This window comes from Electrophorus electricus, chromosome 2, assembly GCF_013358815.1.
Source record: "Electrophorus electricus isolate fEleEle1 chromosome 2, fEleEle1.pri, whole genome shotgun sequence".
In the NCBI taxonomy this organism is placed as follows: Eukaryota; Metazoa; Chordata; class Actinopteri; order Gymnotiformes; family Gymnotidae; genus Electrophorus; species Electrophorus electricus.
Genome location: NC_049536.1, coordinates 2287935 through 2303350, shown reverse-complemented (window position 1 = coordinate 2303350; position 15416 = coordinate 2287935). Strand labels below are relative to the sequence as shown.

Genomic DNA, 15416 nt, shown 5'->3' with positions numbered 1-15416 from the left:
CCCTTCACTCTTGTAGATCACTGGATGTTTGCTGTTCTGGATGTGCTTGTGTGATCCAGGAATATGATTAGTCTGCCCCCACAAGGTCAGCATCAGTATTGCACCCTGGTTTGCCTGTTTCCTTATCCTGAGGCAGATAATAATTTTGGCTAAATAAAAGTGTGACATTATTATTCATTTAAATTGCAAAATGTTGATATCAATAAGACATATGATTGTATAGTTAATGCTGGTTTAAAACTTTGTAACACAAGTTTTTTTTTTTTTATTATTAATTGTTTGTAATATATTAATGCAGGTTTTTATGCTGAGCCATATAAAATTCATTCATTTATTTCAAATTCAGTAAAATGATAAATCATATGAAATTCCTTCTTAGCCTGGCAAAACTGTGTAAATGGTTAAAATTGTGAATTTTTCCCTGGGGTGAAAATGATGGATGATGTATTCAGGTATACAGTAATTCTAGATTTTAACCCTGTCTGTCCCATTACCTCCTGACATGGACTTTAAAATTGCTCTTTTATTCTAAAAAGAAAGAAGAATTAACTTTCCATTCCAGTTGTGGCCTGGACAGTTTAACATTGAATTTCCTCAGCTGTCTTTCTCCAAGCTTCTCCAAGTAAAAAACAGCAGTAAAATTAAAAGAAAAGTAAATTAAGAAGATTAAAAGAATCCCATCTAGAATAACTCAGACCAGCCCACTAGGTAGTGTTCACCTGTCCTTATACACCACAGTGATGTGTTCATATATTACTGCATATGTAGTGATGTAAGTATCTATTACACAATGATGACAATTTAAAAGAGCAAACGGTTCAGTACTGTAGTGTTTTGGAGTTGATGAATTGAGTTGAGTACAGATTTAGCAGTTCTGCAACTGATCTCAGATCAGTCTGTTTGAGTCAGAGCAGTTCCTCTACAGCCGAGGGAGGTTTTGTACAGAGCTCTAACACTGTGTGAACCCGCTGTAACCCTGCTGACAGTAGTAATCTCCTGCATCTTCAGCCTGGACTCCAGTGATTTTTAGAGTGAATTCTGTACCAGATCCACTACCACTGAATCGATCTGGAACTCCAGTCTGACGGTTTGATGCATAATAGATCAGGAGTTTAGGAGCTTCTCCAGGTTTCTGTAGGTACCAGTGGAGGCTATAGCCAATGTCCTGACTGGCCCTGCAGCTGATAGTAACAGTCTGTCCTGGTGTAACAGACTGAGATCCTGGAGACTGAGTCAGGATTATCTCTCCAAATGATTCTGAAAAAATATTCACATACAAAATGACATTTAAATTTAGAAGAATTTTAAATAAAATCAAAATAAAATCCAAATTAAAAAAAAATTGTAACTCTGAAAATAAAGGATAAAAACCATTACAAATAAACATGACCATCCAAAACCAAGTAAAAATGAAAACTAAACTTATTTCAGTTTGTCTCACCCTGAGTGAGGAGTCCCAGTGTCCCCAGCAGTAGAATGAGTGACATCATCATTGTGCTGTGTGTCAGTGTGTGTTAAAGGACTGAACACTCTCTGATCACCACTACAGCTCTTAAAGTGTGTAGACCAGTGAAGCAGCTCACATATGCAAACAACACATCTGTCTTTTTTTTACCACAGAACTAGTGTGAGTGTTTATCAGATGAATGATAAAATCTCTCCTCTTAGAGCTCTCATTTATCCCCTCTTATGTGCTGCAGTCACTTTTACATTCAGTCAGGATTTTCTACACTTAAAGAGTCATGAAATAACTGAACTCATGTTGGTATTGATGACACCTGGATCTCATGTAGTGTCTGAACACTGTTAGTCATCACTCTAAATGCCATCAATTTCACTGCTTCAATATTATGACCTTGTCTAGGTTTAAGGCTGTAACAAGAGTTTTGTGTTAAGAAAAAAAATCTCAGAGAAGACCATCATAGTTCAAGGTCTGCCAGTGTATTATACAAACAAATATCCAACATATAATACACACAAAGTGTAACACTGGTGCTACAGCAGGAGGTACAGAGTCCAAAAAAATAAACAAACCCACACTAGAAAACAAAGATGCTGACTAAACCTGTACAAGACAATGTAAACACATAAGACTACACTAACTCTGTAAGTCAAAACAAAGACAAAATAAATACATAAGACTACACTAACTCTGTAAGTCAAAACAAAGACAAAATAAATACATAAGACTACACTCTTCCTAAGTGAAAATACAGACAAAATTACCCAGGCCCCAAACACAACAGCAGTCACTCCCTACTTATCAGAGCACACAAATAGATACATAATACATACAAATACATACATACTATATACAAATAGGTACATACGTTATACAAATACATACCTACTATATATACATTTACAACAGTGGCCAAGTTAGAGGGATCAAACAAGCTCAGAATCAGAGTAAGGGGAGAAAGAGGTCACGCACCGAATAAACATATCAAAACTATCACTAGACACAAACAGGTGTCCAAAATATCATCTTTCTCTTTCTTCTTCCTCCAATACACTTCCTTATATCCCTCCTTGGGGCAGGGCCTTGTTTCAGGACTGGACAGTGAGTATGAAGATCTGTAGAGGAATTCTGGTCTGGGTCTGGGGAAACTGGAACTGGAGAGAACAGAGCTCCACACACACATACATATGACACAGGGGGACACAGGACGTAACTACTGTCTCATGCTCTTCACCTGCAGGTCAACAGCATTAATGTGACTGTCCCCACTTTAATATATTAATGAGCTAAATGTAAAGGTAAATGTTGTGATAATCTTCTGTCCCTCAGTGTGGAGGTGCAGGTGTATCCAGTACAGTTCAGAAGCAGCCCTTCACTCTCTGTTCTGTAATGGTGATTTATATCAGTGGATGTGTGGAAGCACATGAGCAGACAGCACTCCAGTTGTCTGATAGTTATGGGACTCTTTAGGAGAAAGGACTTCCTGATGTGGGGACTCTTTAGGAGAAAGGACTTCCTGATGTGGGGACTCTTTAGGAGGAAGGACTTCCTGATGTGAGGACTCTTTAGGAGGAATACAGCATCAGTGCCTGGCTACATCAGCAAGTGCATTGATGATGTTACTGTCTCCAAGACCATCACCTCATGCCCCAACCAGAAGCCATGGATGCCTGCTGAGGTGCGCATGCTACTGAGGACCCGTGACTCAGCCTTCAGAACAGATGACAGAGAGGCTCTCAGGAAAACAAGAGCCAAACTGTCACGTGTGATCAGGGAAGCAAAGCGTGCACAGCACAGGGGATCCATGGACACTTCAAAGACACTGGTGACACACGGCGCATGTGGGAGGGCATTCAGGCCATTACTAACTACAGGAAAACATCACCTTCCTGTGACAGTGATGCCACCCCAGATGCACTGAATGACTTCTAGTTCAAGTTCAAGTTTGGTTTATTCGTCACATACATAGTCATACACAGTATAACTCGCAGTGAAATGGTGGAGAGTGCTCTGTCCAAACTGAGGAAAAGAAAACAGGGGTGCATAGAGAAAAATATATATATGCAAGATAAATATATATATTCTATGTATGTACAAAATATATTAACAATGTATGTACAATATATGTATATTATGATTATATACACAATGTACAATGTATATGGTTGGGTATATATGTACACAATCTACAGAATGTACAGATCCATTTTGTATAATAACATATCTACAGTTGTTGTTTAACAAGGTAATTGAGTATAAAAAATATATATATATATATATATATATATATATATATATATATATATATATATATATATATACAGATGTACAGATATACAGTTATGTTACATGGTGGTGGTGGTCCCCACAGTTTATCAGTTTCCCTGATTCAGGGCCCGAATGGCCTGTGGGAAGAAGCTCCTCTTCAGCCTCTCTATCTTGGTCTTCAGGGAGCGAAAGCGGCTCCCTGACCTCAACAGAGAGAAAAGTCTATTGTTGGGATGGGTGGGGTCCTTCACAATTTTCCTGGCCTTGGTCTGGCATCGCTTGTAGTAGATGGTCTGCAGGTCAGGAAGTTCCGTGTGAGTGATGCGCTCTGCTGAACGCACTACCCTTTGGAGTGTTTGTCTGTCCTGCTTGGTGCTATTCCCAAACCAGACTGTGATGTTCTCCGTGAGGATACTCTCTATAGTGCAGGTGTAGAAGTTCCGCAGTACCTTAGAGGGCAGTCTGAAGTCTCTGAGGCGTCTGAGGTGGTAAAGACGCTGACGAGCCTTCTTTGCCAGGGAGTTGGTATGGCAGGACCAGGACAGGTCCTGCGAGATGTGAACACCAAGGTACCTGAAACTATCTACTCTCTCCACCGTGGTTCCACTGATCCTCACAGGTTGGTAGTGCCGCTCCTGCTTCTTGCTGCAATCCACGATCAGCTCCTTTGTCTTACTGACATTTAAGAGGAGATTATTTTCCTGGCACCAGTTTTCCAGGTGTTTAATCTCCTCCAGGTAGGCCCTCTCGTCGTTGTCCGAGATCAGACCCATGACAACGGTGTCGTCAGCAAACTTGACAATGATGGTGGAGCTGGAAGTGGCTGTGCAGTCGTAGGTGTACAGTGAGTAGAGCAGGGGGCTTAGGACACAACCCTGAGGAGCTCCAGTGCTGAGGGTGAGGGTGGATGAGACACAGTTGCCCACCCGTACTGATTGTGGTCTGTCTGTTAGGAAGTTGGAGATCCAGTCGCACAGGGATGTATGCAGTCCTAGATCCCCCAACTTAGTAGTGAGTAGGGAGGGGATGATGGTGTTAAATGCTGAACTGTAGTCGACAAACAGCATTTTAACATAATTTCCCCTCCCTTCGTCCAGGTGAGTCAGTGTAGTGTGGAGCAGATGTGCAATTGCATCGTCAGTGGCACGGTTGTGGCGATATGCAAACTGCAGTGGGTCCATGGAGGCTGGCAGTGAAGATGTGATGAAGTCCCTGACTAGCTTTTCAAAGCACTTCATCACGATGTGAGGGCGACAGGGCGGTAGTCATTGAGGTCGGAGGGTCGAGGTTTCTTCGGGACGGGGACGATGGTGGACCGCTTGAAGCTGGACGGGACGATACCGAGCGTCAGGGAGAGATTGAAGATGTCAGTGAATACCGGGGCTAGCTGATCTGCGCAAGCTTTGAGCACCCTCCCGCAGATACCGTCTGGTCCCATCGCCTTCCTGGTATTCACCCTTTTAAATACTCTCCTCACGTCACTCTCCGTGATGATGAGAGGGCGCTGTTCTATGTTGGGCTGTTCTATGGTGCGCTGTTCTATGGTGGGCGCTGTTCTTTTGGACTAGCGCAGTTAGCATTAGCGCTGTTAGCGTTGGCGCTGTTAGCACTAGCGCCGTTAGCATTGGCGCTATTAGCATTAGCGCTGTTAGCATTAGCGCTGTTAGCATTAGCGCTGCTAGATGTAGCCTCGAAGCGAGCAAATAATGTAGTCAGCTCGTTCGTCAGAGACTCATCCGCACTCATCAGTCCAGAGGGTGGGCTCCTGTAGTCCGTGATCATCCATAGTCCCTGCCACAGGGATCTAGAGCCACTCTGTTGGAACTGTGTCTCTAGTTTCTTCCCATAGCGCCGCTTTGCCTCCCTCACCGCCCTGCGCACTCCGTATGCCGCAGACTTGTACTCGTCCATGTTCCCGCTGATGATCCTTGCATTGTAGGCAGCAGTGCAAGAGTTCAGAGCTTCGCGGATGGTTCTCTCCACCCAGGGCTTCTGGTTGGGAAACTTCTTGATGGTGATTCTTGGAATCGTGTCGTCCACCAGTTTCCGAATGAACTCCACTACTGCCTCCGTAAACTCGCTGACATCATCAGTGCTGTGCCGGAACATGTCCCAGTCCGCGTCATCCAGAGTGTCCTGCAGAGCGGCCACCGATTGGTCTGTCCAGCGCGCGACCTCCCTCTGAACCGGAGCTTCCCATTTCAGCCGTTGTTTATATTTTGGTATGAGGAAGATGGCCGCGTGGTCCGACTTACCAAACGGTGGATGAGCTAGTGCCTTGTAGCTGTCCTTGTATGGGGTGTAGCAGTGGTCTAGTGTCCTATTTCCCCTGGTGGGGAAGGTTACGTGCTGGTAAAGGTTGGGCACTGCACGCTTGAGGTTAGCGCTGTTGAATATCCCCAACCACAATAAGTGCAGCATCCTGGTGCTGTGTCTGAAACTGTGTGAGAGCCTCATGAAGTTCACACAGGGCAGTGTCCATGTTGGCCTGAGGTGGGATGCACATGGTGTTGATGATGACCGAAGTGAACTCCCGGGGAAGGTAGAAAGGACAAAGCTTGAGGGCAAGCAGCTCCAGGATGGGTGAGCAGGAGCGGGTGAGAGTAACAACATTGGCATTGTTGCACCAGCTGTTGTTTACCATCACACACACTCCGCCGCCTCTGGACTTCCCCGAATTCGCCATCCTGTCCATGCGGTGAACCGAGAAGAACTCGGCCGGCTGGATGGCGTGGTTTGGTACCGCTGGGTTCAGCCACGACTCGGTGAAGCAGAGGAGATTGCAGTCCCGAATGTCCCTCTGGAACTTTATCCTGGCCCGGAGGTCATCGAGCTTGTTATCCAGAGACTGGACATTGGCTAGCAGGATGCTGGGTAAGGGAGCTCGGTGTGCCCGAGCCCTCAGCCTGTTCCTGACGCCGGCTCGCTTCCCTCGAGGCCTTTTCCTCGCGCCGCGTCTTTTGTTTTCCCTCAGGATCTCCGTCGGCCATCTTGGGTCCGGGGTTACAGACGGCTTGAGGTGAGTGCTATGTAGATTAAGAGAAATAAGGGCATCTCTGCTGTATGAGATAAGCTCCGTGGTGTGTAGAGAAGGGCTGCAGAGAAATCAGGGGTAGCAGGAAGAGCGAAAAGAGCGAAAAAAGTGCCAGGTGTGGACGGAGCAGTCGTGACGGCAGCCGACCTCACCGGCGCCATTTTGCTAATGAGTCTATGCACGGTTTGAAGCGCAGAACAACGTTGCAGCAGAAAAGTCCATCCCACCGCAAAATGACCAGGTACTGTGCCTGACTGCGGCTGATGTGAGGCGTACTCTGCGTGGAGTTAACCCACGGAAAGCTGCTGGACCAGACAACATCCCGGGTTGTGTGCTCAAAGAATGTGCTGACCAGCTTGCAGATGTCCTGACAGACATCTTCAATATCTCTCTGAGCTGTGCCGTGGTCCCAACATGCTTCAAGACCACCACCATCGTCCCCGTGCCTAAGAAGCCCACGGTGTCGTGTCTCAACGACTACCGTCCCATCGCACTCACATCCATCATCATGAAGTGCTTCGAGAGACTCGTCATGAGACACATCAAGACCCAGCTTCCCCCTTCTCTGGAGCCCCTGCAGTTCGCGTACTGCTCCAACCACTCTACAGATGATGCCATCTCTACCACACTTCATCTGGCACTCACACATCTGGATAAAAAGGGCACCTACATAAGAATGCTGTTCATAGACTTCAGTTCAGCATTCAACACCATTGTTCCTCAGCATCTGATTGGAAAGTTGAATTTACTGGGCTTGAACACCTCCCTTTGCAACTGGATCCTGGATTTCTTGACTGGTAGACCTCAGTCAGTCCGGATTGGGAGCAGCACTTCCAACACCACCACACTGAGTACTGGTCCGCCCCAGGGCAGCGTACTCAGCCCTCTGCTGTTCACACTGCTGACTCATGACTGTGCAGCAATGCACAGTTCGAATCACATCATCAGGTTCGCTGATGACATGACTGTGGTTGGTCTCATCAACAAAGACAACGAGTCAGCATACACAGAGGAGGTGCGAGAACTGTTGAGCTGGTGTAAGGTCAACAACCTGTATCTGAATGTTGACAAGACAAAAGAAATGGTTGTTGACTTCAGGAGAGCAAGGCAAGATCACTCCCCGCATGCCATCAACGGATTCTCAGTGGAGATCGTCAAGAACACCTGGACCCTGAACACCAGTTCCATCACCAAGAGAGCCCAGCAATGTCTTTACTTCCTTCGGAAGCTGAGGGAAGCCCATCTCCCATCACCCATCCTCACTACCTTCTATAGAGGTATTGTAGAGAGCATCCTGAGCAGCTGCATCATTACCTGGTTTGGGAACTGCACCGCCTTTGACCACAAGACCCTCCAAAGAATAGTGAGAACAGCTGAGAAAATCATTGGGGTCTCTATTCCCTCCATCACGAACATCTACATAACACGCTGCATCCGGAAAGCCACCAACATTGTGAAAGACCCCACACACCTCTCACATGAACTGTTCACCCTTTTGCCATCTGGAAGAAGGTACGGCAGCATTCGGTCCTGCACCTCCAGACTGTGCAACAGCTTCTTCCCAGAAGCGATTAGACTCCTGAACTTTGGCTAAGTCCAATCCCAATTCAGATTCCAAAATGGGCACTTTTATACATGCTTATACACAGTCACACACACACACACATACATACATACATACATACATATCCATACACACACTCACACATTGTTTTGCATCGGACTAGTGCTGAAGTCAAACCTCAAAGAGAGACAAATAAACTATGCACTCCTGTTGCAGTCTTGCACATTATCCTACTTGCTGCTAGAGTACTCTACTAAACCAGCACAGTACTCTGAACTGTTCTGGCTGCTACCGGTGACTGCTATGACCAGGGTAGCATGTCACTGATTGCTATGCACAACTCACTTTACATATTCCCAGTACTGTGTACTGGACTAAATAATTGCACTGTCTACTCATTTTGTATTTGTCCTGTCCTGTATTTATTATTGTTTATTTAATGTTTATTTAATGACATTTTTGCACTATATTGGACTGTTTGCACTTTTGTGTTCACTGTCAGTCTGTTGCACTGTTGTTTTGTGTTGCACCATGGTCCTGGAGGAACATTGTCTCGTTTTTGTTGTGTACTTGTATATAGCTGAAATGACAATAAAACCTCTTTGAACTTTGAACTTTGAAGGACTTCCTGATGTGGGGACTCTTTAGGAGGAAGGACTTCCTGATGTGGGAACTCTTTAGGAGGAAGGACTTCCTGTCTGCTGGTGTTCTGGTCCTTCTGGGCTTCCTCCTTTGTGTTTGGTGTGGTTGAGCTGCTGGTATTCAGGTATTCAGACTGTGATGTGTGTCCTTTTAATTATCACATGATCAGGAGTTTGTGTTTTGCCTCCTTTTCCATGTATCCTGTGTTTTAATCTTTATGTAGCTTTTGTGTGTAGTTTATGGTTGCTGTGGTTATGAGCTTTTGGGTCTTTAACTACTGTGGATTTCTCATGCTGAAGGTTTTTGTTGTTTGTTTATGTTTCTTTTGTTTACTTTGCTTCTGTTACCTTTGGGATCACTGACTGTATTTCCAGTGTGTTACAGCAAGGTTTTGTCCACTAGCTGCATAAATCCTTGTACATGCTGTATAACTCCAGGTGAGGTCTGAACCATACTGTGAATTTGTGGTCTTGGAATATGATTAATCTGTGTGTGTGTGTGTGTGTGTGTGTGTGTGTGTGTGTGTGTGTGTTATATTGGGCAACTATATTTTCCCTTCATTTCCATTTTTTCAAGTTTTAGCATGACTATAGATCTCTGCATGTTTGCTGAGACATTTCTTATTGCATTATTATGTTATTTCATTACGCAGGAAAATTCTTATTATTATGCCAAAGAGGTGAGATTCATCTTGGGAAAACTAGTTTTATGTTCTCCTGTGCAGTTTTAGTCTGTTTGTGTTAATATTTGCAAGAAAGCAAGTGAGGTTTGCTGCCTACATTTACCTGATGGTTTTATCCAAAGTGACTTATGACTGACTACAACTTAAGCAATTGAGGGCAACTTAGCAGTGGTGGGGCTTGAATCAACAACCTTCCAATTACAAGTTAAGCACCTTAACTACTGAGCTACCACTGCCCCACCTTTTAATGAAATTAAACAAAAGGGATATTTTACAAAAAGAGAAAACTGCCCAGTACTGTAATGGTTTGTAGTTGATGAATTGAGCTGAGTGCAGAATTAGCAGCTAAAAAGCAGCTATTATCAGCTAATTAGCAGATATCAGACCAGTTTCTGTGTCTACAACTGAAGGAGGTTTTTGTGCACAACTATCACTATCATGCAGATGTTTGGGTAGTTTACACTCTGACACTTGGAAGTCAGTGGGTTACACCACTGAGATCTCCATCCAGAAGATCACAGTCTAATTATTAGTACTGTTGTATGTTTCTATAGGTTTCATGACAATAGGTGTTACTAATGTTAGTATAGTAAATTATTATATTATAAACTGGGGACAGGCACCAGAAAACTGGAGTGAGGCAGGGGTAACCAGATACACTGATCCTGGATCAGCTCATGGACATAGATATGTTCAACCCTCTACATACAGCTTGTACAGTTTTTCAGATGTAATACCAAACACATCCAAAATAAAAATCAATTCTGACATTGTACAGTCATGAGTCAGTGTGTTGTGGTTCCTAGAAGAATGATTTTCTATAGATGTGTGTTGTTCAGTAGTGAGTGAGTGTGATGGGGCATCTCTCCTGCACAGAGTGTGTCATTGTGCTGTATCACATCCTCCCCCTCAACACCTGCAGTAGGTCCCAGCTGTAGCAGTGCAGTCTCTGTGCAGTCTGACTGAGGGAGGTTTTTGTACGACTCTCCAACACTGTGTGAACACATAGCCACTATGTTCACTCTGACAGTAATAATCTCCTGCATCTTCAGTCTGGACTCCTCTAATGGTCAGAGTGAAGTCAGATCCAGATCCACTACCACTGAAACGAGCTGGAGTTCCTGACTGTAAGTTAGTAGCCTCGTAGATCAGGAGTTTAGGAGCTTCTCCAGGTTTCTGCAGGTACCAGTGTAGACGGTTATTATTATACACTGCAGGGTTTGTTCTACAGCTGATGGTGACTGTGTCTCCTGGAAGAGCAGATTTCACTGCAGGAGTCTGAGTCACAGTCACCTGACACATGGATTCTGGGGGAAAAAAAACAAAACAAAACAAAGCAAATCCAATTTAAATCATATTTTATTTTCCATTTCTTATGTTGCTTATATCTGTTAATAGAAGTTTTAGAATATTTTATTAAACAAGACATCTGTTTTTTTAGGTTATTCACCTCAAAAGCAAAGCATAAAATGATCTTTTACCTTGAGTCCAGAGGACCAGTGTGCAGATGAAGATGGGGATCAAAGTCATGGTTGCTGTGGGTGAAGTTTCTGGGGCAGGCAGCTCTCAGTCATGAAGTGTTAAACTCACAGAACTATAAACACTCCCAGAGCACTGCAGGTTCTTTACATGCAAAGTTACCTCCCTGTATTAATACACGTCTACCAAATACTCTCTGTGGCCTCTCTGTATTATTACATATCTACCAAATACTCTCTGTGGCTTCTCTGTATTATTACACATCTACCAAATACTCTCTGTGGCTTCTCTGTATTAATATATGTCTACCAAATACTCTCTGTGGCGTCTCTGTATTAGTTTTTTATGTTTCTTTACACATTATGATTAACAATAACTTACAGTTAGTGAAACCTGACACTCAGAAAGCAAAGCAGAACTATAAGCAAACGTCTCAGCCTCAGACTTTAATCAAATCACTACACACACACAAACCACTTCTACTAAACACACTTCTCTACATTAGACACAGAAATCTAACACGATGTCACTTCTACTAGTTTATCTGTCTTTAAGTAAAAGACCTGCAGTATAAATATATGGAAGTATGTAATGTATTCATGTGATGTGTTCACCTCAGTATTGTTTGCTGCACGCATCTTTTTACAAGTACGTTTCTATCAGGTCAACACAATGTAGTCTGGACTTAACCTGACAAATGTAAGAAGAGTGAAAAACATCACTGGCCACAGAGCTATTTTGAATGTCCAGGGCCAGCGTGGTGGTAACATCACAATGTGGCTACAATCACACAGAATGGAGTCCATTGCCATGGCAACCTGGGTCCTTACAACAACACAGTCTAGACACTCACTTTAGACAGACTACACACCATCATCACAGTCCACACACTCACATTAGACAGACTACACACCATCATCACAGTCCACACACTCACGTTAGACAGAGTACACAACATCATCAAATTGTCATGTTATTGTATAAATTATTTTGCAAATGAACTGAGGTGTTCTGCTACTTTTATGTTGCTATGTGAAATGTGTGTAGTGATCTGACAAAATGAGCCCTGTTTTCAAAATGAAGCTTAAGCAACTGTATAAAAAATTATACCAAATTCCTCCTCTCTTAGCTGTCATGACAATACAAACTAAACTAGATTATTAATATTCATTAAATATTAGTGGTTAAGGTACTTGACTACTCATCAAAAGGTCACCAGTTCAAGTCCCCACTGTTGGGCCCCTGAGCAAGACCCTTAACCCTCAAATTGTGTTCAGTCATAACTGTAAGTTGCTTTGAATAAAAGTGTCAACTAAATGCCATAAAATGTAAATAGTTTGGGTAAAGATGTGAAAAGTAATTAAAGATTTAAAAATGATCCATTTCTGAAATATGAAGCTTAGGGTTGTGTGTGTATGTAGTCGCTATAAAGTCAAAGAGGTTTTTGAATGACAGCTTCATTAGAATGTATCACTATGGGTGACTCGTGGATGAGGCACTAAACTCAGTGTGAGTGGTAATCTGGACTGTGGACGTCTCAGAGGTGAAGGAGGGAGTTCTGACCAGTGCAGGAGAGCAGAATGCAGCAGCTCTGTCTGTATTCTGTTCTGTGTCCTGGCATTTCTGTTACTTCCACTGAAATAAAGCTTCATTTTGGACATTGTCTGCTCTTTTATAAGAAATTAAGATCTTTATTAATGTTACCAGGCAGTTTCTTGTGCCTGAGTGAGCTTATCTAAACAGATCAGAACATCTGGTGAAAGTGTGGCTCTATTCTGGGAGAAAGAGAATCACCCAGCCCTGGTAATGCAAATCTGAGTTACACCCCACTGCTCTCTCTCTCTCTCTCTCTCTCTCTCTCTCTCTCTCTCTCTCTCTCTCTCTCTCTCTCTCTCTCTCTCTAGTCCTGCTGAGGTAGACTATGTCGCCCCCTGCTGTCCAGGTTGGTGGCTCACTCTCCCTACAGCTACACCAACACCACCTAACATTCATTCCTCTTGTGCTGGTGAGTGTATCATTACCCTGATTAAATGAACTAAATAAGAAAAACAAAAGGCCTCATTCTTAGTAAAGAGAACATGTTTATGCCCCGTAACAACACAGTCCATATTCCTACACTCACTTCACTGTTCACACTTCCTGTTTACACTTCATTGTTTGCACTATCTAAGTCTGATGTATACATATGTAGCACTGCTAATATTTCTATTTCCATTCTATATCTCTTATATTATTTATTATTGTTATTGCTGCTGGTCCCTCTGTGAGCTAAGTTTTGTTGTACAAGTACAATGATAATAAAGTATTTTCTTATCTTATCTCATCATAGACATGAACTAACACAGGTTGTGTTTGACCCCCACCTCCACACCACATGGTCAGACCTTTAGTGTTTAACATGTGGATGACCTCACAATCTTATGCTGAAGTATTAAAACACTTCCAAAGCTAATATCTTTTTTTCTGTAACTCCTTGTTATGTCCTTGTGATTTTCTGAGTTGTTTCCTCGTGCTGTGGTGTTAAAATGTGTTTTTCAGGTTACCCGCATGAGGGCGCACTAATAACCAGTGAGCTGTAGAAATAATACGGTCAAAACAACGGATGACCTGATTGGTTAAAGGGATAATTAACCTTCTATCTGTCATATACAGTCATATACAGATATTTGATTGTCAGAAACATTGTGTTCTTTTCTTATTGTTTGGAGTTGTAGGGATGGACGCTGTGTTCTTTTTGCTTTGTTGTTGTATTTCTGTTTTTGTGATTAAGGAGTTGAGGTAAGAGTGATTTGTATTTTATTTTCTTTTGTTTTAGGGGGGTTAGTGATTGAATTCACTTTAGTAGATTTTTTGTTTGTTGCTTTGTTGTAAAGCCCACCCTGAAGAAACACTCCTGTTTAGATTCGGTTTTACATATATATATATATATATATATATATATATATATATATATATATATATATATATATATATATATATATATATATATATAGTGAGAGAGAGAGAGAGAGAGAGAGAGAGAGAGAGAGAATGTGTTTTTGTTTCCATATAAAATAAAAAAAACAAACATCACTGACTGAAAACCCCGTACAGAGTGTGTCTCCGTGTTTCTTTTTATGTTGTTCCCTTTTTAGTCCTTACAGCATCTTACAGCATTTCTTTTGGCCAGTGTTAGTCTGACGTGAGGGACTATTGTTGGTCTTGTCATACCTGTCAGCTAACCGGCAAACCAAAGCAAAAGATGCCGCCTGCCCTGTTTCGGCCTATACCTGTGGTGGGTGTTCCTTTTGATACACTTCTTTCAGACTGCGTAGGCCCACTGCTCAAAACAAAAACGGGACATCGGCTTCTGACAGGAATGTGTGCCAATACAAGGTTTCCAGAGGCTATTCCATTGCACAACATAAAATTTAAGTCCATAATTTAACTTTTGTTCTATTTTTGGTTTACCACAGTACATTCAGACTGACCAAGGATCCAATTTTCTATCCAAAATATTTGCCCAAGTTTTACAACAGTTGTCTATGAACAATTGTCTATAGGGTATCGAGTACTCACCACTCTGAGATCCAAGCAGCTTTGGAATTCCTTTAGTTTTATTTGCGCTTGGACAGACTGTTCAGGGGTCTCTTGGTTTCAGTCCTGCTCAATTAGTGTTTGGACATACGGTTAGAGAACCTCTGAAACTTTTGAAGGATTGATGGCTACAAAGCGATGAGCCGAATTTAGGATTGCTAAATTATGTGAGTCATTTTAAAGAATCGTTAGAATCCGCTTGTTAACTTGTTAAAAGGAGTTAGCTGCAGTGCAATCAAAAATGAAGAGGAGCTACGATAAAATTGCTACAGTCTGTTCGTTTTAGCCAGGTGATGAGGTGTTGGTTTTGTTGCCTCATGTCATTCTAAACAAGATTTTCAGCACCATATGTTATCATGGATAAAATCAGTGAGACGGATTATGTGATACAAACTCTGGACCGAAAACATAAAACTCATGCTTGCCACATCAGTAAATTAAAGCAGTATATTCTACTGTCACGTTCAAAACCTAATGTTGTTCCTTCTGCTGTTGCTATGTTGGTACCTGTAAAGGAGGAGGATGATGGGTTAGTTCCTTCTGCACCAGTGATGGCTGCGCGTTTGCCCAACTCCACTATACTACAGGACTTGGATGGTGATTTATCAAATCTAGAGCCAAAAGAATGTTCTGATGTTAAGTCTTTAATTACCCGATATCATGGTTTGTCTTCTGATATACCAACTCAGACCTCCGAGATCGTTCATGA

General features: G+C 42.7%; 2 gene segments (V, D, J or C); both read right to left on the bottom strand.

Moving 5' to 3' along the window:
- Positions 1–934: 934 nt before the first annotated feature.
- LOC118240927 lies at positions 935–1607 on the bottom strand. The segment is given in 2 exon segments: positions 935–1257; positions 1442–1607. Coding segments are annotated over 2 exon segments (360 nt in total).
- Positions 1608–10018: 8411 nt separating this feature from the next.
- Positions 10019–11188, bottom strand: LOC118240943. The segment is given in 3 exon segments: positions 10019–10056; positions 10645–10959; positions 11134–11188. Coding segments are annotated over 3 exon segments (402 nt in total).
- Positions 11189–15416: the final 4228 nt, after the last annotated feature.